The sequence below is a fragment of the Setaria italica genome, chromosome I (assembly GCF_000263155.2).
Source record: "Setaria italica strain Yugu1 chromosome I, Setaria_italica_v2.0, whole genome shotgun sequence".
Classification (NCBI taxonomy): Eukaryota; Viridiplantae; Streptophyta; class Magnoliopsida; order Poales; family Poaceae; genus Setaria; species Setaria italica.
The window spans coordinates 5155921-5182598 of NC_028450.1; the positions used below are offsets into that span (position 1 = coordinate 5155921).

The window sequence follows — 26678 nt, forward strand, 5'->3', positions numbered from 1 at the left end:
AACTCATGACAAAGTTGGATCCGTGTCACATCGGATGTTCGGATGTTAATTAGGAGAACTAAACATAAGCTAATTACAAAACTAATTGCACAGATCGAGTATAATTCGCGAGACGAATCTATTAAGCCTAATTAGTCCATGATTTGACACTGTGGTGCTACAGTAACCATTTGCTAATGACGGATTAATTAGGCTTAATAGATTCGTCTCGCGAATTAGCACAGGATTCTGCAATTAGTTTTATAATTAGCTCATGTTTAATCCTCCTAATTAGCATCCGAACATCCGATGTGACACTGTTAAAGTTTAGCACCTCGTATCCAAACAGCCCCTAAGTAACCAACACCCTAAGACAAGTCATGCCATCTGACGACCCTTGCAGACAAGCAGGAGTCTCTTCCCAAACTTCAAAAACATTTTGTATTCATATATTAGCACAGTCGGAGGACGAAGTGCATGTTCTCCGGGGACGGGAGGGAGCAGGAGGTGGTGTCTGGTCCCACAAACCGTAGGGGACCGTGCAAGCGCTCGGCACGGGCAGCAGCGACAAGCTCACTCTCTCTCCTCTTTTCTCTCTCTGCCGCATCGGAATATGCTATCGTGTGGGATGTTTGATAAAGGTACTCAACTTAGGAGGGTCACATCGGATATTCGAACGCTAATTAGAAGGACTAAACATGAGCTAATTATAAAACTAACTGCAGAATCCTTATACTAATTCACGAGACGAATCTATTAAGCCTAATTAATCCATCATTAGCAAATGGTTACTGTAGCACCACATTATCAAATCATGGACTAATTAGGCTTAATAGATTCGTCTCGCCAATTAGACTCCATCTGTGCAATTAGTTTTATAATTAAATTATATTTAATACTTCTAATTAGTATCTAAATATCCGATGTGACATGTCCTAGAGTTTATGAGGTCGGATCCAAATAGACCCTTAGCTATTCGCCTCCTGACGTGCCTTTATTGGGCTTGCTTCAAGGGTCCACATGTAAACATGTGATCACACTTGCTTTACATCGCCGTCTCGCAAATTGTCATCCAACAAATGTGTTTTGCATCACTCTGTATTCAGAGAAAGAGGTGCAGACAATTTTCTGTGAACCATGCAAGATCATTTTACAGTGAGGGCACCAGCAACGTATGGTACCGCACCTGGTCCTAATGTGGGTCCCACAATGATTTGATGTCACATGTTGTATTAGCTCCAATGTATAGAATCGGGTTGAATCTATCAATATGGAACCCGCAACCCTCCATCCTTCTCTTCTCTCTCCCACTCTCCCTATGTTATATTACATGGGAGCTGGTCCTATGCATAGAACCTGGTTCCCTATGGAATCAGCCTTACAATGTATAGGACCTGGTTCCATAAGAGAGAAAAAAAACATAGGACAAGCTAAGAATCACGCATTGGAGAGGTCCTAAGTATAATACAAATGTTCTAGATAACTATATGGAAGTTGATCTGTATGGACGCGAGATTTACCATAAAAATTATCCCGGCAACAAAATCCACATGCTAGCATGATCGAATTACAAAGAAGAGTTACAGAAGCCGTCGATGAATCCATCTGTATGGCAGAATCCACGAAAGTCGAGGCCCCAACCCAGAAGGTTCAACAAATCTCGGTTTCATGGTAATTTCCACCGATCACTCAGCAAGTCTCTATTGTCTAACCCTTACAACCTCGTCAAGTCACGGCGGAAGGAACGCAAGTCAGAAAAAATAAATTTGTCCCTGCTTTCCTTAAAAGATGGCCAGTAAAAGCCGCTGCCCGAAATCAGAGAAGCAGGCAGGAACATGCGCCATTTCTGCAGAGTCAAGGACGACGAAAGGGCAGCAAGCTTGAGACACAAGAAATGCTGTCTCTGCCTGAGAAATACATGCCACTTATATTGTTCACTGATCAGTGACCATCAGTCATCGTCAGAATGGTGGTTCGATGGGTATGTTCTTCCCCTAGATGGGCACTCTGCATGATCAAAGATTGAAGGACATGTGGTTCAAATCAACTAGAGCGGCGCAAGTAATTGTGACCCTCCATGTCTCAGCTCAGCTCCTACTGGTTGCTTCTGATGAAGGGTTTATCTGGCCCGAAGCCATGCAGATATCTGAAATCTGAACCAGCTACTTTTCGTCAACACGATCCGCGCGTTAAGCAATCTCTGAATTGATGTCATCGTCTCAAAGAACGGTTGAATAACGAAACCGCGAACATCAGTTCAACTTGGCGTTAGAATTTCTCCGATTTTTTCGAGCGATGGCGATGATTCGGAGTGGACCGGAAGAAAGGCGCCGAGGTATTGGTCCTTGGGCATGGTTGGTGCCTTGGTGTTGGTGACGGGGTGCCTTGAAGCCCGCGGCTCTGCAGTCTCTGCGTAGGAATGTGTGCGCGTCTGACGACACGGTTTCGAAGACAAGAGCGCAGCTACACCGCAGGCAGACAGGCTGAAAATTCCACACCACAGGCAGTCAGGCACACAGACACAACACAAGGCAGACGAGACGCGCTTACTAATTTGCCCGTCTGCCGGTCCCACAGGGGAACGTACTGGGTTGCTGCTTGCTTTGATGTTGACTTATTGATAAGTAAAACCAGCGCAACATAGTAGCCACACCGTACCATTGGGGGAGAGCAGTATCATTTTGCCATAATATTTATTACTTTTAATCAGTTTTAGAAGATGGAACTAAACATATTTTAAACCATGGACTAAAGACTGAGCTAAAAACTTTAGGAGGTCCTTACATTCGATCATAGCCCAACTGACACTGATCACTGATCGCCCCTGGTTACTACGGCACGCGCCGTTACGCGAGCTTCGCTACTGTACTGTACTATGTGCAGAGGAGCAGCTGAACTTACATCAGCTGCGTACTTTATTCCAGTCGTCCTTCTAGTAGCATGCTTTTGTGATTCCTGGCAGGTGGTGCGGTCCTCCAGATAGCCCCAGTGGCAAAGTGGCAAGGAGATGGAAAGCCATGCCATGACATGGAATGGAATGGAATGGAACATTCTGCTGCCGAAACGGCCGCGAAGCCACCACTAGTCCACTGCTACTGAAGCAAGCAGGGTGGAAAACGACGGCAAGTTCGTTCCCCAAGTGTTGGACGGGCTATCGCCTTTCATCCCCTTGCTCCCGACCAATCGTTCTGTAACTCTCTCTATATATACATCTTGGGTCTGTAACTCTATATACACATCTTCACCGACTCAAACTTTCTTCAGTCCCACACCAACACGCAGTCGCACCACACGAGGTCGCTCCGATCCAGCTCCAATGGGATCGGCGGTTTCTTGCATCGATGCTCCTAGCGTCTCCGGTGACGTGCAGCAGCCAGCACGGCCACCTGCGCCGCCGTCCAGGGTCATCGCCGCTGACGGCTCGCTGAAGGAGCTCCCGGGCCCGCAGCTCCCCACCGTCTCCGACGTCCTCAGCAGCAGCGGCGGCGCGTCGCCGTCCTTCTTCGTGTGCAACTCCGACGCGCTCTACTTCGACGAGCGGCCTCCCGCGCTTGCCGCCGCCGAGCGGCTCCGGCCGGGGCAGATGTACTTCGTGCTCCCGGTGGCGATGCTCGGGCGCCCGCTGTCGAGCGCCGACATGGCCGCGCTGGCGGCGCGCGCCATCGCCGCGCTCCCGGCCGAGGAGCCGCGGGGGCGCGCCGGCGAGAAGAGGAAGAGGAAGCAGGTGCGCGTCGTGCCGGTCTTGTTGCGAGAGGATGGCGAGGGCGGCGTGGACGAGAGCGTGTTCCACGAGACGCTGAACGAGAAGACGCTCGGAGAGCTCGCCGCGGCAACGAGTCAGGCGAGGGGCGGCGACAAGGTCGCCGCGGCGGCCACGGGAAAGACGAGGCCGTCGGCGCTGAAGAGGGCGCTGAGCATGATCCGAGAGGACGCTGAGTGAGGCGCTGGCTGACACGGACTGTAGAAGCAGGAGGGGGGCAGTTCGGCAAGCCTCTCGTTTCGTCTTTCGCCATTTTTGGCTGTAGAAGCATAGATGCACGTGTTCAAAGTTCAAACTAACTTCTTGTATGACTGTAATATGGTTCCCGATTGCACATACCTGAAAAAGTGGTAAACAAGAGTCACGGTGAAGCAGCTCGTGCAGAGAACCTGCTTCTTTTGAGTCCACCGTGCCGTCCACCCCCTGGTCAGTGTTTCGTTCGCCGTCCACCCTGGCCGTCGCGAGGAGCCCGCCTCCGCTGCACACCGGAGCTCCGCGGCGCGCCGGCGCCCTGGGATTCGAATGATTCCCGCCCCTTCGTCGAGGTTGCCTCCTCCCCTGAGGACACCGGCTTGCGTTGCACCGGCCATGGCCACGGTCCAGGGACAGCAAGCAACAAGCAAGAAACGGAGTTGGATCAGCCCAAGCTCTGCATCTCATTCTCATCCGATGTCGCCTGAGCTGGCGGCACTCGCCTACAATCTCGCTGACAGAAGATACTCTACAGTGTCCGCTTTGCGTCAATCCGCAGCATTTGTGCAGTTCTTCAACAATGACCGAAGATCATCTGCTCTGTGAATTGCCTTAAAAACTCCTCTCTGAAAACAACATCCACTCATCCATGAAGCCTGAACGATCGTTTCGGGCACGTGCTGCTCGATTGTTTTGTGCAAACTGAAACGCCGCGATTGCTGGGTGCCCTACCGTAATCGCAGTCGCGGTTGCCGCGGCGAGCCGCCCGGGTGCGACGGCGAACGCCCTCCATTCTTGCTGTGGGTGGAGGGACTGGTGGTGGTGGTAGCGATTGAGCTGGGGGGCGAGGCGGGGGTTCTTCGTCCCAGCATGGAGGGCGACGGCGGCGGCGGCGGATGGCCGGAGGTGGAGTGGACCACGACTAGGGGGCTATTTGAAAACAACAAAGGGGTTATATGAAAATAATCGGATCGCGATTAGTAATTGCGATCCAATCTAGGGTGCTATTTGTAAATAATAGAGGATAAATTGAAAATATTCGGATGGTGACTATTAATCGCAATCCAATTTAGGGGTTTATATGTAAATAGCAGGGTCTCAAGTGAACATATTCTTCAATTGTTTCGGGCCGACGGCCGGCGACATGGAAGCCGGCGAGGTCACGCTCGCAGGCCTCCGCTAGCTCCGCCGCTGCGCGTGTCCCGCGGTTGCCTCCGTCAGGATCACGCACCCGCCCAATCGCGCGGCGACCCGGGGCTCTAGTTCGCCCGGAGATGCTCCCGGGGCAGCTCCGTCCGCGCCAGCGTCCGGAAAGCGGTGGTGAGGGATGGCACCTCGCCACCGAGCGCCACTGCTTGCGAGGTACGCACGCCTCACCCCTCCAACGCCGCCATCTTCCCTGCTCGGTTGATTCCGCGCCCTGCCAGCTGTCACCGACGGCCGCGCACTAGGTGCTCGCCGCTTTGCCTGCAACTGCAAGGGAGCGATGCATTTAAGCAATATCAGTATGAACTCTCGCACCGCTGCAGCCTTCCCACGGCCACCCACGACCGACCATGGACCGCAGCCAGCCAGATTCTGCCGCATGGATGCCGGGAACGGGCCTAGGCGGAGCCGGATCCGCCATCCCAGCACCACCCGGGCATCCCGCGGCCCCGTCCGCGCCCACGCCGCCGGCCTCCACCTTGCCTCCGCCGCTGATCCGTCCTCGCCGGGGGCACCTCCACCGGATCTGGCCCTATTGGCCACGGATCTGGGCAGCCCCAACCACGCCGGCTGCCCGAGCTGCCGGAGCCGGGCCACCCACGAGACCACCTTCCGCAGAAGAATGGTGGCCCCGACCTAGAGAGACCCGCCGCCGCCATCCCGGCAGCCGCACGGGCTTCCGGCGGGCTGCTCCGGCGGCGACGAGGGGGTAGAAGGGCGGAGTCGGAGGGCCTCGCGGCGGCGGCGCTGGGCTCCGCGAAGCGGGGGCGGCATTGTAAATTCCATACGCTTTTTCACTCATACAACAGGTGCTGTAAGCAATCTCATCCCAGCTGATGCGTTAACTTAGAGGAGTAAATCATTTGCTATCTGCAAGGCAAAACGAAAGCCATTTGCGGAAAAGAGATTGATGTAGTTCTGTTGCCATTTGCATTATTTGATCTAAAAATTAGTAATATCGATTCGATGGCCATTTCACTACTTCATTGAGAGTTGAACCATATGCACTTTGTCACCACCACAACAGATTAACTCAGCAGCTGTTTCCATTTCGGAAAAAGAAAGGAAAAAAATAAATGAACCGATTTTCCTCAAACACACAAGAGAACTACATGGTATTGCTTTAACAAAGAAATAGACAATCCAGTAAGGACTGAACCAATTCATGTTCGAAGGAATTAGAAAGGAACCCTTTCCAGTGCCTTATCGTAATCAGGAGGTGTTATGAGCTCCTCAATATTCAGTTGATCTTTTCTTTTCTTTTTTCTGTTAGAACACGCAAAAGCTTTGCGTGTCAATCTTGTAGTAGAGGGTCGCAAGTGGACCAAAAGTTTCAAAAGTGCAATAGGCTGAACATTCAGTTGTGATTTATTGGATTAGTACAGGGAAACATGAAAAGTAAAAAAAAAAACGTCTAGCAAGGACTAGTCGTGAAAATGTTTAGTTCTATTTTAGCCTTTATTGGATATTGATCGGTTCACTAACAAAGGAAAGGGCATAGACTGAAATGACAATAATATTTTTCTTTGGGTTTTTGGTAGTCCTGTTGAGCATTTGGATCTAATAATTAAGTACTGTCAACCCAACAACACATTAAAATTGGTCAGAAGAACAGAGAAAACCTTTTCCTCTTCATAAAATAAAGAAAAAAATGGAACGCCTTCGAATTTGCAAGTCTCAACCATGGTGAGAACCAAGGAATTAGGGAAGGAATCCTTGTCTGTGCCGTTTTTCAGTAATCAGGAGGTGATCAATGCTCTCAAACATTCAGCTGAAAGCTGTTCTTTCAGTGACAGTAAGGATATTTACTTCTATGTTAGGGTTTACTGAACATTTTTTTGTTGAATGACAAAGGAAAAGGCCAGAAGGGTCGCTGCATAGACTGAATTGCTGAAACGATAATAAAATTGCAGGCCTGCAAGCTTCACTCATGATTCAGAACCGTGTTTACATTCTTCAGTGGGAGCCTGGGTGCTCAACGTTCTCACCAGAAGTCCTCACTGAAAGATCAACTGTATTTTCGAGAACTGGTTTCCTTTTGATTAGTACTGAAAATGCTGCGAGGCCAAACTCGCTGCATGGTTCTGTTCTTCTGACGATGCAATGTGTATTCGGGCGAAAGAAAGGAGTAGACAAAGTGACAGTTGAGTGGATTTGTTTATACTAGTGATCAATTCCAAGACCCCAGATATTCAGCAGATTATTCTTTTACATTTTCCCTGGAGCAATTGTAAGTTTGTAACAAAAATTGATGAATTAATGATACATTTCTTCGTTCTTGCTATAGTACAGCTCGATCCCAACTCGTCCTCATTCTATGCAAACTCAATTTATACGCTAATCTCTTCTACCTCCCGACCATCGAAGATCCTGAGGTGCCGTAATCAGAGGGATCCCAGTCCAGCGTCGAGTTGTACACCGCCGAGAGGGAGACGAAGACCTCGTCCATGGCCGGGCGCGCGCGGGGCTCCCTCGCCACGCACCGCAGCGCCAGCGCCGCCACGGCGAGCGCGAGGTCCATCGGGTAGTCCCCGTGCAGCCGCGGGTCCACGAACGCGCGCACCTTGGCCCGGTCCACGTCCTCGCCGCCGTCCGCCACCAACGCCTCCTCCGCGGCCTCCCACAGCAGCGTCTCCTCGCCCGTCTCGGCGTCCGCGAACGCGGCCTCCTTCCCGGACAGCAGCTCGAGGAGGATGACCCCGAAGGCGAACACGTCGAGCTTGGGAGTGATGAGGCCGTGCTCGAGGTACTCGGGGGCGAGGTACCCCTGCGTGCCAACGACGTGGCGCGTGAGCTGCGCGCCGCCGTCGGCCGCGGCGACCGCGCGCGCGAGCCCGAAGCTGGACACCTTGGCGCGGAGGTCGCCGTCGAGGAGGACGTTGCTGCTCTTGAGGTTCTTGTGCACGCACGGCGGGTTCGTGTAGTGGTGGAGGTAGTTGAGCCCGTCGGCGACGTCGAACGCCACCTGCACGCGCTGCCTCCACCGGAGGGTGCTGCCGCTGCCGCCGCCGCCGCCGCGTCCGTGGAGCCAGTCGCTGAGCGCGCCGTTCTCGGCGAACTCGAAGACGAGGTAGGTGTCGCCGCGGTGGACGCAGAGGCCCGAGAGGCGGACGAGGCAGGAGTGGTTGACGCGCATCAGGATGCCCACCTGGCCGCTGACGTCGCCGACCACCCGCTTCACCGCCGCCGCGTCGCCGTTGATGACGGCCCGGTACACGGACGTGCCCGGCACCTGGCGCTCCTCGGCGAACCCCGCGGTGGCCTTCTCCAGCTCCGAGTACTTGTACACCGTCAGCGCCTCCACGGCCCCGCGCACGTCGCTGGCCACCAGCGACCTCGCCGCCGACGAGGACGAGGACGTCGTCGTGTTGGTGGTCTGCTTCCCCGAGGCCAGCGCGTCGTAGTCAGCCGAGGACGACACGTCGATGACCACCTTCCCTTGACGGCCGCTTTCCCCATCCCCACGCCGCTGTCGCCGCCGCCGCCGGGCCCGTAAGAAGAGCAGGCCGAGAATTCCGGCCAGCGCGAGAGCACCGCAACCCACCCCGACCCCAACGCCGACCCACTTCCCGCTCCCCGACCCGCCCGACGGCGGCGCGGTCTGCGGCGGGGTCGGTGCCGGCGGCGGCGCCGGGGACGCGAGCATGTCCGTCGTGGGCGGGGTCCTGAGCGGGATGAGCAGCGTGGTGAAGGGGAAGATGATCTGGTCGGCGTCGAGGCTGTTGGCTTCGAGCACGTCCCGCGCGGCGACGCGGAACCTGGCGGCGATGGAGGTGACGTCGTCGCCCCACATGACGAGGTAGGACAGGAGGTGGCGGACGCCCCTTGCGGCCTGCGCGGAGGACGGGCACGCGCATCGGAGCGGCACGGTGAGGTTGTTCCCCTGGACGAGGCCCCGGCTGTCGTGGAGCGGGTTCTGCGCGATGAGCGCCTGGCAGGTGGTGAGGCCCTGGTAGGTGATGTTGGCGATGATGAAGTAGGTCTCGCCGAGGACCTCGATCTTGTGGGAGGAGTTGTGCTGGTAGTAGCCGCCGGGCGTGCAGCCGCAGGGGACGGGGACCAGCACGAGGCTGGAGGCGGCGAGCGTGGACACCGTGGGGACGGCGTTCGCGGAGGCGACGGCGTCGGGGGAGGAGTTGAGGAGGTACGAGATCAAGACCGGCGTGTTGTAAGGCGGATTGGAGCGGAAGACGAGGTAGGAGTCGCAGGACGGGGCGGAGGAGGTGGTGGCGTTGCAGACGTAGCCGAGGACGGAGCTGGCGTTGGTGGCGTAGCAGGCGTTCTGCTTGTTGGCCTCGTACTCCTGCTGCGCGCGCGCCGGGGCCGGCGCGGCGGCGGCGAGGAGGAGGAGGAGGAGGAGGAGCGGGAGCGCCGCCGCGGGGAGCCCCGGTGGACGCGGGGGAGCCATCATTTGGTTGGGGATGGGAATCGCGGTGACGGGGGCGGCGGGGCTGGGTGGGTGCTCCGTATGTGAAGAGCGCGGCGGAGTCAACCGGTCAAGGTTGCGGAGGTGGCCAGGTGGGGCGGCTTGGGTTCCGGCGGTCTCTGTTTTCCCGCAATGGCTGGCGGTGGCGAGCGGGTGGGGATGCAGCTGAACTGGACACTCTGGACCCATGGGCCATGGATGCCGAGGACAAGTCAACACGGCACACGGAGTCAACCCTCTTCCGCGCTTCTTTAATTATGTGTCATTTGTGATGAATGATTGTACCTAGCTGATGTGGCACAAATCTGTCACTCGTGATTTTCGGAGAAAATGTAGACATCACTAACATCACTACTACTAGCAGTATACTGTAGTAGTAGTAGTACAGACGAGATACTACCATGGTTTTGCCCTTTTTCGGCATCTAAAAACTGCTATATAATATACTATATGTCAGCTTACTTTTTTTCCGTACTTTCTCCGTCTTAAATTTTTTTCGTTTTGATTTTTCCAAATACAAAATCCAAATGTGTATAAAAGTTATGTATTTAGAAAATTAATAGTAAATAGTAATTTAGAACGGATAAGTATACGTAAGTCAACTTAGCAGGGGAAGGTTAAGAGTTAAAAGTGAACTATGGTAACGGTAAGCAGATGCTGATAGATGGACGATGTCCAGAAGTTAGCTACAGCAGCTAATGAGACGTGCACGAAACGTGGAGGGCGGCGCGGGCTATCGGTCAAAGGCGACGACGAGGCCATGGCCCATGCGCCATGGCTTTTTCGCCCCGTGACAGGGGACGACGCGGCGAGACCATTGTTCATTCGCTGCGAGCGACCGGAGTAGTCGGGGTCCGTCGCTGTCCGCTTCGCGCAAATCCGGTTGGCTCATAGGCGTAGCCAGGGGTTCATAAATCGTTGGCTCGTTGGCGCGGTCAATTTCCTCTGCCTAAGCTTTTTTTTTTTGAGCTCCTCTGCCTAAGCAATAAGCAATTGACCGGTTCGCCGGTGTTGCCTCTGTTATTCCAAGTTTCTTGGAGAGTTAAAATATCTCAAGCTTGACTAAATTTATACAATAAAATACTAATATTCATAATACAAATAAATACCATTAGTTTCTTTGTTAAATATATTTTCATAGTATATCTATTTAGTATAATAAATTTTTGTGGTTATCTATATAATTTTGATTAAATATAAAATGATTTGACTCTGTAGCTTATAATTTGAAACGGAGGGGACAGTCGCCATGTTTAGTTCACTCCAAAATCCCAACTTTGGCACTATGCAAAAAGAAGATTCCCCATCACATCAAACTTGCAGTACATGTATGGAGTACTGAATGTAGACGAAATAAAAAACTAATTGCACAGTTTTGTTGTACTTTGCGAGACGAATCTTTTGAGCCTAATTAGTCAATATTTGGATAATAATTTACAAATACAAACGAAACGCTACAGTGTTGCTACAGGAATTTTGGTTGCCCAAAGTTGGGCAACTAAACAAGGCCAGTATCGTGCTCGCTTACTTCTGTAGGTTGACGGCTTGACGCAGTGACAGGTTAGCGTGCTCCCTCTGTCTGTATCACTGACAATAAGGTGACCAGTGACCTCGCTGAGTTCACATGGCATCTTTCATGTCTCGCTCAAAAAAAAAATACTAGCACTGTAGGCTATTGCACAGCTTGAACAAGCCACTTTCCATCTCTCGCAAAAAAAAAAATTGCATTTTTTTCATTAAGCGTAAAGAGAAGAGTGTGAATGAAAGTTTTTTTTAAGAATGAGAATGTCACGAAAAGTGACTGAGATACTGAGCACAGCTAGAATTAATTTATTCTCTTTTTTCCTAAACGGAAAGTGACTTGCGGCCGCACATGACCAAATTCTTAGCCCAAAGATGATCATCTTAAATAAGAAAAGTGTATATAGGCTAAAAGAGATAATAAAAATTTTTATTATTGCTTCTCTTTCCAATTGTTCGGTAGAGCGACAACACAATGGACTCCTACGAAACCAAAAGATGAGGTGTTTTTCTTTGAAGCAGCAATAGAAGATGCTCGGAACAGCAACTGCAGCTGCAGCAGCCGCTACAGGATGCAAGCAGCCGGACAGCAGCAGCTACAGCAAGTTGGACAGAGGATGAGCTGCTGCGGCAGCTGCTTGAGCAGGCAGCCGAGCGGCTGGGCTGCAGCTCCACCCGCTGAAAATCTGCAGCGAGCAGGCACGGGAGGGGAAAAGAATCAGACTCGGGCTCCGCTAGAACAGGCTCCCAAGGCCCATAACATCAATAGGGAGGGCCTAACATCTCTAATTCGTTGGGCTACGACCGTGTAATCCAGCCCAGCGACTCGCCGTCCAGCGTCCACCCGTCCGTTCGGCCGTTCCTCGCCAGCATCAAACCAACCAACCCGTCACCGACCAACCAAATCCTGCCGCTTGGCGCTTCCTTCCTATCACGCGCTCACGCCCTGCCCTGCAACCGCAAACGGTTTTGCGGCAAACCACATCCCTACCCAACCCAAGCAGATAGCATTCCGTCGAACACCTCACCCCCGCTCCAATGGCAGCCACCACCACCGCATCGCTCTCCACCCTCTCTCCCGCGGCCGGCAGGCGGTTCGCCCTCTCCTCCACGTCCCTCTCATTCTCCTCCCACCGCCTCACCACCACCCCCGCCGTCCTCCGCCTCCGCGCCGCCGCAGCCTCGAGGACGCCGACAAGGAGGCGGGCGTCGTCCCGCATCGCGGCGACTATCGCGGTGGGCGACAAGCTCCCCGACGCGACGCTCTCCTACTTCGACCCGGCCGACGGGGAGCTGAAGACGGTGACGGTCTCGGACCTGACCGCGGGGAAGAAGGCCATCCTCTTCGCGGTGCCCGGCGCATTCACGCCGACGTGCTCGCAGAAGCACCTCCCGGGGTTCGCGGAGAAGGCCGGCGAGCTGAGGGCGAAGGGTGTGGAGACGTTGGCGTGCGTGTCGGTGAACGACGCGTTCGTGATGAAGGCGTGGAAGGAGGCGCTGGGGGTCGGGGACGACGTGATGATGCTGTCGGATGGGAACCTGGAGCTGACGCGCGCGCTGGGCGTGGAGATGGACCTCTCCGACAAGCCGGTCGGGCTCGGGGTGAGGTCGAGGAGGTACGCGCTGCTGGCCGAGGACGGCGTCGTCAAGGTGCTCAACCTCGAGGAGGGCGGCGCCTTCACCAGCAGCAGCGCCGAGGACATGCTCCAGGCGCTCGGGTGAGCAGGTTGATCAAGTCCAGTCGTCGTCGCTCAGGGCGTCTCCTCCTCCTCCTTCCACTCGTGAAGTAAAGTAGTAGAGAATAAGAATCGGGAGCATGTCTCCGTTGATGCGAGCGCAGTGTCGCCGCTGTGAAGAGGAATTTTTTTTCCCTTTTTGTTCGTCGCGTCCAATGTGTTCGAGAACGTGTTTCTTCTTGTTAGTTGTTACCCTTCGCAGAAATGCGGATTGCATGATGAATAGTATGTGCGTGCCATGGCAGAAACCAGGAGAGATTTACTGCCGAACTGATATGTTTTCATATGGATGCACCGTCTGACACGGGATCCGTCACCATGGATGAATGATGGTGTCTGAAATCTTCCGTCGAGCCGGGGCACCAATAACAGGGAAAATTCCTTATTTACCATCCTAAAAAGTTTGACTTCCTTATTTAACCATCGGCTCAAAATTGCATTCCGTATTTGCCATCAACAGAGTTAAGTTGACACGAAAAGATGATTTTACTCTTGCGCGTGAGACAAGAGTTCCACCGCCCATCAGTGTGACACCGACAGTACCCACCAGCGAGCCCCACTCTTTTTTTTGGCTCATCCATCAAGACCTTTTATTCCTGAGTCCTGCCGCGCCCAGCCGCACGGGCCACGTCGTCTTGAATTCGTGGCCGTCCGATCGCGTTGATCCGGCTGTCCATAAGCAGGCTGGCAGGCGCCCCTTATTCCGAGGGTCTTGCCGCGCCCAGCCGCACAGGCCACGTCGTCCCGAATTCGTGGCCGTCCGATCGCGTCGATCCGGCCGTCCATAAGCGTGGAATTTTTCAAAAAAAAAGCCTTCCAATTTTCCATTAATCGATTCTAGGTCCAGTGAGGCCCCTTATAAATAGTAAACATGTTCGTTTTTCTTGCAAAACACCCCCTAAGTTCTAAAATATTTTAACACCAAGAAGAGAAAATTTCGAAATTGCGTCAATTTTGCAGAAACCACCCGCTTGTCGATTTTGTGAAAATACCCCCGCCTCCTCCGAGCTGCACCGCACCGCGCGCCCAACCGACCCCGCCCCGCTGCCTCCTCCCATTCCTCCCTTCATCTTGTCTCGTCTCCTCCTCCTCCTCCCTGCCATCAGCTTCCGGTGTCGCGCCGCGTGCGCTGCCACTTCCCCCTCCTCCCTTCCTCTCTATCCTCCTGCTCGGTGCTAGATCCCCTCTTCGCCGCCGCACTAGGTAGCGTCCCTCGCTGCCCATCCCGTACCGCCAGCAGGCCTCGCACCCTAACCCTAGCCTTTGAGGGAAGGGAAGCAAACAGACAGAACGGATGTAGAGGCGATGCGAGCCTTTGGTGGGGAGGAGTGCGACGGCAAGCATGAAGGATGAGCATGAACATGACGCGTGGACACTGGCAGGACCGTTGGGCGTGGGGTAGAGGCGCGACCGGACACGAGTCATAGGCGATGCGGCTGCCGCGTGGGGCGGGGCGGGGCGTAGATACAGGTGGGACGGAGAGGGCCGATGGCCCGACCAAGCGGGAGTTGGCTGACGGGAGGAGGGCGGCATCCCGCCTTGAGCCTCACTCACGAGCTCCTAGCAGCCCGTCGCCTCCTGCGCCCACCAGCAAACCTGCGCCGCCGCCGATGGAAGCTACCACCCACCAAGCGCGGGCTATTCCCGACGGCTCCTAGGAAGCGTGGCCTGCTCGTCCCGGCTGCGGCCCCGCCACCGGCACCCTGAGCAGTGGGGCGGGATGGCGGCGACGGCCATGGTGGAACAACGGTGTTCGACCTCGGATGCCGCCAGCTCTGCTTTCTGCGAGTGAAGAGAGAAGAAGTGTGCGGCTGCAGATCCCTCATGCCCTTGCCATCGCAATACAGGGATGGACAATGCTTGCTGCAGAAGCTGCTCCACCCCGACCCTTCTTCCTCGGCCGCTCCCCAACACTGTCGATGACGGCGTCGCGTCATCACCATGGGAGACGATGCTCCTCTAGCGTTCTGTATTCCTCAACCTCGAGCACTACTTCCTGCCATTCATGGAAGTGCTGATGCTCCCCTATGCACACTGAATCGTCCTCCCACATGCTCGTCCTGCTGCTCGTGGAGCAGCCACGATGTCCATGGCGATGCAACAAGGCACACATGAGCAAGAAGCTGAGTGGCCCCAGCGCTATGCAGCTCCCATCCACCCTGTGCAGCCTCTCATGCAACAGAGTGTGCCGGCTAACACCGAAGCAGCTGCAGCGGATATTGACATCAACGACACCCAGCAACTGCTCGAGGAAATGCCTCTAAAGGTCAGTCGGTCAGTGTCGGTGTTTAGACCCGACAACCTACCGAGGGGGTACCCGAGGTAGTGTTTTATACGTGGGGCTCGCTGAGATCAAGAACTCGATGGTGAACTCGAACACATGATTTAGACAGGTTCGGGCCGCTTATGTCGCGTAATACCCTACGTCCTGTGTGTTGGTTGTGTTGTATTGATTCAACTTGTCTAGAGGGGGTCCCTGCCTCACCTTATATTGCTGGGAGTAGGGTTACAGGTCAATTGTTTACAAGAATACTAGTTGGATTCGACTAGAGAGTCCTATTCTAATTGCTACGAGTAGTTTCCTAATCCTAGACTAGTTCTTGTCCTCCACGTAGACCACACCGTCCTACATTGTAGTCTCCATATCTGACACGTCTCGGTGTACAGCTCCATATTATAGGACTATCCAAATCTCCCGGTGGATCCATAGATGTATAGCCGATAAGCCCCTGAGTACTTTTTAGTCAAATGTAGCAGTCCCGAGTACTTCTGTAGATGTCTCCGACTAATTTGCGGCGCTCCTTTGAGTACTCCATCGGATTGAATCTTCGAAGGAACTCAAGTACTGCCATGAAGCTAGAATGTGCTCAAGCCTCATTTAACTTAGTCTTTAATCTTCAACCTTGAATTTTATATGGAAGTGCGATGAAAATCGCACTCCATATGGAGTAGCCCCCGAGCCTAAGGTTGAATCAAAAAATCAGGCTGAGGATCAATCTTATAATTTCACATCTCTTCACCTTAAAACCCAAAGAAAAAACTTTTTAGCCGATGGGCACGTGGCACACAGTCCTCGAGCCGTTACACGACTAGTTTGGGTATAAGGGTCAACCATTGGCCAACGTGATCGTTCGCCAACAGTAACCTTATCTTCCGAAAAAAATTGGAAACCATCAAAAGATAACTAAGGGCTTTTAAAAATGGAATATAAGATAACTAAGGACTTTTAAAAATTGGAATATTTCCCGTTAATTTCGCCTCTCGATTAACTCTACCACGATTATAAATAATAGAGGAATTCATCCCTTCCATTTCACCTGAGCCATTCTACCTGTTCGTCTTCAACACTGTAGCCCTAGCGGCCCCGCTTGCCACTCTTGAGCTCGAGTGCCACCATCTCCCCCAGCTTAGCCCCCAAGCATATGCGCAAGAAGACCCTCGTGTCAGCCCGAATGGGGAAGAAAGCAACCTCTAGCAAACCAGCAGAGAGCAAGAAGTGGAAGGCGACCAAGAAGGAGAAGGAGATCCAGTTGCCGATGCTGAAATATGGCAAGACCGATCAAATGGCGTCGTCGAATCAATCATGCACCTGGAAGAAGTCCATCATGAAGGAGGTGAACATCCAGGCATTGGTGGATACCGATCTTCTCCAGGAGCAGGACTTCATCACCTGGAGGGAGGCCTACGCCAACCCGCGGCCCATGGAGAACTACACCCATGAGACAGTCATCCTCGCGCACTTCATCGTTCGGGGTTTGGCTCTCCCTACATCCAACTTGTTCCATGGATTGTTGAGGTATTACAATCTGGAACTAGTCCACCTCAACCCCAATTCCATCTTGCACGTCGCCATTTTCATGCACTTGTGTGAGGCTTTCCTAGGAATCCAACCGCACTTCCAACTCTTTAGGAAATTCTTTAGAGTCAAACCCCAGCCTAGAATGGACCATACCGAAGTAGTCGGGGGGGGGGGGGCAAGAATCCAACTGCAGGAGAAAGTCAAAGGCTTGTATTTGGATTATGAACTCATAGACTCTCACTCGGGCTGGAAGCAACGGTGGTTCTACATTGCAAACCACAAGCTGCGTCTTCCCAAGGTGACCGACCACCGACCAATCTGGAACAATCGATGGCTAGAAGAGCCGAGTATCGCAAATTGCTTCCAGCTGCCAGAGCTAATAAAGAAGATCGCCGCACTCAAGAAAGAAGGTCTGATGGGCGTTGGCGTAGCCTTCAGCTTCATGAGGAGGCAAGTCCAACCCCTACAGCTGCGCTGCACATGGGGGTACGACTACTCGGGTCCCAATGACCCATCTCAGATGATGTCGCAAGACCTGAGTAGTCGCTGCCAACTCCACGGCTTCTGTATCGCAGTCGTAGGATCTTTTCAAGTCTCCATGCAGGGAGAGTACTCCCTTGGGTCCCTGTAAATTGAGTACTAGATACTCATAATGCGGGATGGCCAAGAACTTGGCCAGTGCAGGTCTTCCATGGATAGCGTGATACGAAGTTTAAAAATCAGCTACCTCAAACTGGATGTATTTTGTCCGGTAGTGTTCCTTGGTTTCAAAGGTAACTGGCAAAACCACCTGACCAAGGGGTACAGCCGTGTTGCCTAGGACAATCCCATAAAATGGAGAGTTCATCAGGGTGAGTATATCCGTAACATCTAGACCCATCTTCCTCAAAGTCTTGAAGAAGAATACGTTGAGACCACTGCCGCCATAGATGAGGACCTTGGTGAATCGTGAGCCTGCGACTACTCGATTCAGGACGAGAGGATAGCGTCCTGGATCTGAGAAGTTAGTCCACTGATCCTTCCTTGAGAAAGTGATTGTCACCTCGGATCACTTAATGAACGTAGGCATTGCTGGTTCAATGGACATGATCTCTCGGAGAGCTAGTTTCTGGGACTGCTTCATAGCAGTACCCAGCGTGCCGCCGAACATGACGTTGGCGGTGTTGGACGGGTCCTGAAACTTGCCATTGTCGTCATCGTCTTCGTCTTCTTTGGCCTTGCCCTTGTCCTTTGCTCTAGAGGGTTCTAGTAGATCTTTCATGACTCTACGAAGGCTATAGCAATTCATCACGGAGTGCTTAGAGTGTGGTTGCCATGAGCACTGCTTCTTTAGGAGCTCCTTAAACAGAGTCCTTTCTTGCTTCCCGCCGCCTTTCTTGGAAGACTGGGATATCGGTGCGACAGTATTGTCTAGCTTTCTCTTGCGATTTGGGCCACCCGAGTAGTTTTCTCGGTTGTCATTGGGATGATCGTTGCGGTTCTTATCATTGCGTTGGCCATTACTTTGGTTGTTGTTGTTGTTCTGGCCTCTGCTATAACTAGACTCAAACCGCTCGATCTCTTTGTCTTCTTCATCTGCCCAGGCTTGTATCATGATCTTGAGAGATTTGATATCTTCCGAGCGTCTCCTGCCAAAGTCTTAACATCCAGCGATCATAGAGACTGTTCTGGAAGCAATCTGTGTCCCGCTCCGTGATGTCCACGATAGTGGCTTTCTTATCAAAAAAATGGCGTAGATAACTACGCAGGATCTCGCCTTGTTGTTGTTTGACTTGAGATAAGTCGATCCTGTTGCCAGGATGCTGCATTGCCCCTGCGAAGTTGTTTATGAATGCCCCCTTAGTTGACACCACGTGTCAATGAGTTCCCTTCTAAAGATTCGAGCCATGTGAGTGATCCCGCCTCCATGCAGATAGAAAAGTAGATGACTTTGGTGTCATCGTTTCCTTCCGCCGTCTGGACCGACAATGAGTAGCACCACAGCCATTGAACTGAATCTTGCTTGTCGTCATACTTGGTGATACCCGGATGTTTAAACTTGTCGGGTAGGACCGTCTTTCGTAGTCATTTTGAGAAGGTAGGAAACCCGTCAGAATCTTCTACTGAGTACTCGACTTCCTACTTGTGTTCGCGGCGGCGCCCTTCGATGATGTCACGAGCATCGTGATTTTTGTTGATCTTTTGACGGAGGTCATGTAATGGGGGTTCAAGCTTTGGATGGGGCCCACGGTGGCCATGGCCTCCCGAGGGTCCCACCCGACTACCCTCTGCCCTGTTTTGCCTTGGTTTGGCACCTTCATTGCGACTTGGTTACCTACCGCTACTGCCATGATGGGATGAGGTGCGTCGAACCGAGTGGATCAGACTTTGTTGATCGAGTTGCTCGTACGCACGCTCCGCTAGCTGAGCCAGTTTCCTGGTGTACTTGTCTTATGGCATTGCCCGAGTAATCAGGTCAATGAATGCGATGGTGACGAGGAGAGTATTGTGTTGACACGATTGAACTGTCTCAAATGTGTGATCCAAGTTCATGATGGGTAGGTCAGATGCAAGGTGGCGGCGACGCTCTGCTCTTGCGGTGTTTCTTGCTCGTTGTCGATCCCTTTGAGCTTCGGCTTCTTTCCCTACTACGTTGGCGGTGAGCTCATCCTGCAACACGTCATCTGTGTGATGTTCGTGTTGCGGATTCCTTTCTAGTTGTTCGTCACCATCACTTTCTTATACAGCAACGATGGCGAGGAGTTCCCACTCCGGAGAGAAACTACTCGAACTTAATGTGATGACCTCTGGGGAGCCGTCTTCTTCGTAGATAGGCGATAGAGGGGTTCCCTCCTCGTACAGAAGGTTATCAAGGTAGGCGACAAGGCGTGACTCGTCGTCCTTGGCGAGAGCAGGTGGCTTCATGTTAGGCCAATAGACGAATCTGCCTTGTGGAGTAGATCTGATGACCAGGCCCTGTTGTGGACCTGATAATGGAGTTTCTTTGTCCAAATCCGAGTAGTAATCGGGGTCCTCGATCAAATCTGAGTTGGATTGCGATCTAGACAAGGTAGCCTGGTAGATAGCACCCAAGTTTCGAAGTCCGAACGGGAATTGACTTGTATTGTAGACCGATTCGCACGATAGCTTAAGCGTCAGCTCGTGGGAATCAAACCGACTAGTGGGAGAAGTCGAGTTGTACTCGAACTCGTCCCTGGAGCCTCAGAATAGGTTGAACGAAATCCTCCAAAGCTTGGCAATGAAGGTTGATGTCTTCTCCTTCGGGACCAGCGCAATGCGGCGGTGGAAGTTTCCAGCGCCATCTGCGATACAAACCCAGGAGCCAAAGATGATGAATGCGATGGTGTGCTTGATAATGACTTGAGCCATCGAACTCGCCAGTGGATTCTCGGCGAGAGCCCCTACCTGGCACGCCAGCTGTCGGTGTTTAGACTCGGCAACCTACCGAGGGGGTACCCGAGGTAGTATTTTATGCGTGGGCTCGTCGAGATTAGGAACTCGATGGTGAACTCGAACGCATGATTTAGACAGGTTCGGGCCACTTATGTCGCGTAATACCCTACGTCCTGTGTGTTGGTTGTGTTGTATTGATTCAACTTGTCTGGAGGGGGTCCCTCCCTCGCCTTATATTGCCGGGGTCAGGGTTACAGGTTGGTTGTTTACAAGAATACTAGTCGGATTCGACTAGAGATTCCTATTCTAATTGCTACGAGTAGTTTCCTAATCCTCAACTAGTTCTTGTCCTCCACGTAAACCACGCCGTTCTGTACTGTAGTCTCCATGTCTGACACGTCTCGGTGTACAGCCCCTGTATTGTAGGACCGTCCAAACCTTCCGGTGGGTCTATAGATGTATGGCCGACTGTCAGTACACTCCCCAATTTCTTGCGTGAACAGTCAGTTGTTGTTGTTGGCATTCTTCCCATTGCATGAGCACTAAACTGAATTTGAAATATCTGTGTGAAGATATGAATTTAGCCTGTTAGCTCTTTTTTTTCCATGATTAATGTCTTATACCACTTCTGTGCTGCCTGCTACTTTGCTGTTGTTTTCTACTATTCCCCCAGTTCCCTAGAGCACTCTCGAGAAAGAAAATGAACTTGTAGTTGTAGCATATTTCCTATTTAACAAACACGATGTAACCTGACCTGTTTTTTCTCCTTTTTTTTGTTTGTTTTTGTACCATCAGTTATTTAATTATCCTACTTGATTGATATTGATTTAACATTTATGTAACTATTATGGACCAAGGACTAAAACTTGGCCATTCCTAAATCATGGTGTAGTTGATAGCCGTTGCACTGAGAAATAAAATAGCAGTATCATGGAACACAGTGCTGCATTATCTAGGCAGAAGTGATACGATTTAAAAGATGTATTTTCTGCATCTGTTTTAGCACTATAGCTGATCCAGGCTTCAGAATGTAGTAATTTTTTAGATTTGACATTGGGATTTTGTTGAGCGTAAGTAATCAGCTTGGCTCACTGCTGCGTAATCTTCAACTATTTTCTGCGTTTATATTTTCCTTAGGGCAAGAAAAAGGATAATTCGTCTGTAGAACATTGGTTACTGCCTGTCCCTTTGCACCTTTCAGTCTGTGAATCATGTTTCCTGCTTACTCAAGGTGTTCCCTATCTCTTTTCAGAGGTTGCGTGAACAAACGGTAAATGTACTTCAGTTAATGGAGGAAGAAGGATTTGAGCCAAACCTTGTTGTGCTGAATTTGTTAATCAATGCTTTCGGCACAGCTGGAAGGCATTTAGAGACACTGCCTGTATTCCAGCATATCAAGGATAGTGTATGCAGCTTATCCTGAAATGAGATGAAATTGAGGGTTTCTTTTTGAGGTCTTTTTTGCTGATTATTGCTTCCAGTTCTATGGTGTTTTCCTTTCGTTGCACCCTGATTGCTTGTTTTTTTTCTTAGGGTATGAGCCCAGATGTTGTGACATACACTACACTTATGAAAACATTCATGGTAGCAAAGAAATTTGAAAAGCTCTGCCACTCTATTTCTATTTTTGTTAATTTAAAAGGCCCATGTCTGGTAACCTGTGCACACAACCATAATTGTTTGTAACAATTATGAAATGTCTCCTTTTCAGCTCGAGTACAGCCTTCAAAATTTCGTTTTTCATGGTTAGGAACTTAGGATGTAGAGTATAAACGGATTATCCGATGCTATTAAACTCGTGAAGCATCACAGGATTTTATGTACTTGATTAATCTGAAAAGGTTGAAATTATTCTAATCTTGGCTTGAATAGGTATCTAAGTATAGAACGTGCTGGATGCACTCCAGACAGAAAAGCCCGGGAAATGTTACATGATGCCTCTGTTACATTGGAACAAAGAGGATGTCAGTATTCCATTTTGCAGCTGACTTGTTGCACTTTAAGGATGATGCAGTGGTTGAGTGATAATGCATGCAAAATGCTTTGGCAGGTACCTATTGAAATTGGGACCTTGCTATTTTAGAATGGACCAGGCATCAATGTTTATAATGTCAGGGCACCATCTCCCTTATTGCCTACACATGCATGATGGAGAAATCATTCGAAATCAAACACAAGGTAGGTGATTACTATTATATCTTACTTACTTGTGCATATATGATATATTGACATATTATTGCGTCTCCAGTTCACCTATTCTGACAACACTATAAGATGAATCATCTCTTTGCATTAAGCTGTTCCAAGTAGGTATTTCAGTTAGTGGTATCAGTTTTATCTACTGCTCATAGTCCAACAAAATTGTAAATATTGTTTCAAGTAACTGATCCATCATGTAGTATATTAGTTAGTGTTATCAGTTTCATCTACTGCTGATAATCCAACAAAATTGCATTAACTAATTTGTCTACTGCTGAAATTTATGAAAAAAATTGCTGGAAGCAACACTTTTGTCAGACTATGGAAGTTTGGCCATCAACTTCTATGGTGCAACTATGTATATGTAAGTGTTGCTTGGCCATATGTACGTCCATGTCCATCAACATCTGCGTTTCAACTTTGAACTTTGAAGACGTACTTGATTTACTTTCAACATATCAGTTATGTTGATCATGATGATAAAAAGTCCCAATACATCCAGGTGATCCGCTCACTGATATTTTCTCCATTCAGAGAAATACTATGCCTACAAAGTTTGGGACGATCACAGCACAACCCTTTTTGTCCAAGACTCCTAAATGATCATGTTGGGCAGAAAGGTGCAAAAGGTATGGGGTTTACTGATGCCGGTTTGCGTTTAACCATTTAATCGGGCATTACTTGCATTCAGTTATTGTCAACACACAAGGTATACTGGTATGCTTTGTCTTTTAGTTTGAGTGTGCCAATCAGGATTTACGGTCTAAGTAGCGCTATCAGGCATAAAGATAGGAGGAATCAGAAAGTGAAAGAATCATTAACATATTCAATCTGATGAGTTTAATAGACAAGTTGATTAGCAACACTGAAATCAGTTGTTATTCTATTTCAATTGCTGGTAAATGTGGAGGAAGAAAATCTTCAGAGGTTGATCCATCTAACCGAGATCACCAGGTGAAATTTCAACCATGATAATTGTTTTGTTCAATTGACTATAGCTATGTACTCGCCCTTGTCAATATAATAAGTGGGAAGTACCAAACTGCGTAGAACAATTGCTCCCACAAGAATTATATTATTTTTATTTACCTTTTCGTTGGCACTTAGAATTTTAATTAGGCAACGGGTAATGAGTTCTCTACTTACCCAGGTAACTTATAGTTTCTCTGTGCTCATATGATTTTCTTTTCTAAACAACTGCTAGCTTCAGTACTTGAAATCTCTATGGATCAATTTTCAGTTTGAAAATATGGATGAATGTTTACTTCTAAGAACTGAGATCATTAGATAGAAATCGGTATATGTACTTGCTACCATAATTATGTGGTCGTGAACCATCCAGCCATGCGTGTATGGTGGTAATTAGCAACTACAAAGTATTTGCAAAATATTTAATGTTAACTGCTCGGTATACCATCATGATTATGCCATGCAATTGTCCAATGTCTCACTTGCATTTTAGCAAAATATTAGATTTTAGCAAAAATTTTACCGCTGAGCTCACAATTTAACGGTTGTTTCTGCAGGTAGGTAATTATGCCTCCCTTTATTCTACCATCTCAGTCTATTGAATCCTGAAGAGTAAACATCTCATCAATAAATAGTGTCATTAGTTCTGTAATTTAGCATCGACACATCTGTTTTATCCTTTACTTAGTACGTCCAATATGTAATAATATGTAATTACCTTCCTGTGACGTAGAACACTTCGGTTTCAGTTTCTATTTAATACAAAATCGTTCCATCATTCCATGATTCCTATGCTACAATACCTTCAAAAGTGTAGCAGCTGCAATTCTAACGTGTTAATAAATTGTCAACTAAAATATTGGGAGCCTAATTTCATACAAACACGAAAATTTAGTGCGCGCCGCAGACATATAACAAGACCGAACCCAAACGCCACGGTGAGAGAGAGATCTGGGTACCCAAAGGTTAGGCCCAGGGGAGTAGGGGACCCCTGAGCCGAGAAGAAACCAAACCCCAGGCGCGCGCACGTGACTAGCCAAAAAGATTAGCAATAACCTGGCTGGGCGACTGGCAAAGCGACCACCACCATGTGTAGTGGCTTACGTTACGCTAGCTGATGCGCGACGTGCGGCTCTTCCATTAGCGAGCGGCGTCGGCGTCGACCTCGACGTGGCGCCAACGCCGGGTGCCCGGCGGGTCGGCACGTGCCCCGGGCGCCGACGATTAAATCGCCGCGCCAATCACCTGCGTGCTCCGCCGCGGATCACGCCCGCGGACGGGGGTGATTACTGATTAGGCAGGCGCGCCGAAACGACGCCCTTGCTTCGGAGCCCAAGAGATCATGTGCTCGGAAGGAAGCGGGCTAGCGGCGTACTCGATCGCGTCTCACCCGGCGGGAGCGGATCGGCAGATAGATAGGCGGAGGCGCGGAGCACATGAGATGAGCACGAGCACGAGACGAGACGAGGCGAGGAGATGGGCAATTTGCTCGAGAGCCGCGTAAACAAAGGGTGTCGGGGTCGGGGGCCAGGGTAAAGTGGCGTCGCTTCTCCTTTTCAGATGCCCTGGGGTGACTTGTCACGGAAGGGAAAGCCACGTCCCCGCCGTCACTTGTCTGGCCAGCCGAATGCGGTTCAAGAACCAAGAAAACTTCGTTGCTGCTAGCTGCTGTAGTTTTGTGGACTCTGTGGTGCTGGGTGTGTTCATGAGATTTTTTTTTTTGAAAAAGAACTCATGAGAGTTTCAGATTCGTTCGAGGCACAAACAACGATGTTTAAGCCGTACTACGTCGAGGGAGTACGAGCAATTTGCCATGTGGTGCTGAAGTTATTCTTATCGTTGGGGGGGAAAAGGGAGAGAGTGGGTTAACATTTGAGTGTCGGTGGTAAGTGTTCGTAGAAAGGAGCTAGCTGTCGTTGCAACTGTCAGAACCGTCATCTGCCGTGGATCCTTCTCTCTTTTGCCTTTCTGGCACAAAGAGATCGGAGCCGAAGCCGATGGTCCTCCTCCACTCCGATCCTCCTGAGCTGTGATAGGATGGAGCGCTTCCGCCACCATTCTCCCTTGGAGATTCTGAATTTATCACGGCGTTTGATGATTGATCTCACCTACACCAACGGATCCGGAACTGAACTGAGGACTTCAACCTAGCTCAGACAACGCATTTACTCACGATCCGGATCGGAACTGAACTGGACTTCAACACTCGAGACATGTCTCACTCTGCATCATCGCCTTTGTCAACCGCATAGCAAATTTGAGATGATGTGCGTCGCTGTCGAGTGATGACCAAACTGCAAACTAGTAGGAGACTCGGAGTACGTACTTCCAAAGCCTACCGAGATCAGCAGCGCCGGGCACGGGCGCATGGCGAGTTTGGTGGTCGTGGGCCAGCCGACCTGCCGAGGGAAACGGTGGCACAGACTGCGAGAAACAGGGGGTTTCTTGGCTCTCCGTCTCGGCGGACGCACAGTGCCCGATCGCTTCCTGAATGTTCAGACAAACGGCACCAACCTTACTACTACACGCTACTCCAATTGCGGCATAACTTCATAGCCATCCTGTTTCATCATCTTGTGCGGATGTCGCTGCCTCATTCCGAATCCGGGAACAGAGCACCACCATTGCCTCATGCTCCTCAGGCCTGGTTTGGTTCGCTTGCTTATTTTTAAGCACCCGTCACATCGAATGTTTAGATACTAATTAGGAGTATTAAACGTAGACTATTTACAAAATCCATTACATAAGTGGAGGCTAAACGGCGAGACGAATCTATTAAGCCTAATTAGTCCATGATTTGACAATGTGTTGCTACAGTAAACATTTGCTAATGATGGATTAATTAGGCTTAATAGGTTCGTCTCGCTGTTTAGCCTCCACTTATGTAATGGGTTTTGTAAATAGCCTACGTTTAATACTCCTAATTAGTATCTCAACATTGATGTGACACTTACTTAAAAATAAGCAAAGGGAACCAAACGTCCCCTCAGTCCTCTCCCTCCAATCGGTGACCCTCCCAGGCAAGCAATTCACTGGGCAAGCCTTTCTTGCTCGTTGCTTCTACATCTGTCAGAACTCAGAACAGACCAAGGGACGTTAACCTATGGGGGTGTTTGGATACGAGGTGCTAAACTTTAACAGTGTCACATCGGATGTTCGGATGCTAATTAGGAGAACTAAACATGAGCTAATTATAAAACTAATTGCAGAACCCTGTGCTAATTCGCGTGACGAATCTATTAAGCCTAATTAATCCATCATTAGTAAATGGTTACTGTAGCACCACATTGTCAAATCATGGACTAATTAGGCTTAATAGATTCGTCTCACGAATTACACTCCATCTGTACAATTAGTTTTGTAATTAGTCTATGTTTAATACTCCTAATTAGCATCCAAACATTCGATGTGACGGGTGTTAAACTTTAACACCATGAAGCCAAACAGGCCCTATACCTTTTGAGTTTCTGGCATCCTAGGAAACGTTAGTTGTTGTTA

General features: G+C 50.4%; 3 protein-coding genes across 5 annotated transcripts; 2 read left to right on the plus strand and 1 right to left on the minus strand.

Annotated features, from left to right (window-relative positions):
- The first annotated feature begins 2965 nt into the window (after positions 1-2965).
- Positions 2966-7416, plus strand: LOC101758682. Of its 3 annotated transcripts, none has more exons than XM_022827190.1 (2): positions 2966-5293; positions 7051-7416. In XM_022827190.1, exon 1 carries the CDS (start codon positions 3296-3298, stop codon positions 3917-3919), a length of 624 nt encoding a protein of 207 aa, XP_022682925.1. In that variant the 5' UTR covers positions 2966-3295; the 3' UTR covers positions 3920-5293; positions 7051-7416. The 3 variants fall into 3 exon arrangements, with proteins under 3 accessions (XP_022682925.1, XP_022682929.1, XP_004951604.2); XM_022827194.1 differs by having other exon boundaries at positions 2966-5946; positions 7051-7348; XM_004951547.4 differs by having other exon boundaries at positions 5461-7348.
- LOC101758279 (protein LYK5) lies at positions 7267-9912 on the minus strand. The gene has a single exon (XM_004951546.3). The coding sequence runs from the start codon at positions 9750-9752 to the stop codon at positions 7485-7487; it is 2268 nt and encodes a 755-aa protein (XP_004951603.2). The 5' UTR covers positions 9753-9912; the 3' UTR covers positions 7267-7484.
- Positions 9913-12007: 2095 nt separating this feature from the next.
- On the plus strand, positions 12008-13090 carry LOC101759089 (peroxiredoxin-2E-2, chloroplastic). Its single transcript, XM_004951548.3, has one exon. The coding sequence runs from the start codon at positions 12123-12125 to the stop codon at positions 12804-12806; it is 684 nt and encodes a 227-aa protein (XP_004951605.1). The 5' UTR covers positions 12008-12122; the 3' UTR covers positions 12807-13090.
- Positions 13091-26678: the final 13588 nt, after the last annotated feature.

What these genes read in the sequence shown, in the direction of transcription:
- LOC101758682 (XM_022827190.1), top strand. Translation starts at nt 3,296, where the DNA reads ATGGGATCGGCGGTTTCTTGCATCGATGCTCCTAGCGTCTCCGGTGAC.
- LOC101759089 (XM_004951548.3), top strand. Translation starts at nt 12,123, where the DNA reads ATGGCAGCCACCACCACCGCATCGCTCTCCACCCTCTCTCCCGCGGCC.
- LOC101758279 (XM_004951546.3), bottom strand. Translation starts at nt 9,752, where the DNA reads ATGGGTCCAGAGTGTCCAGTTCAGCTGCATCCCCACCCGCTCGCCACC.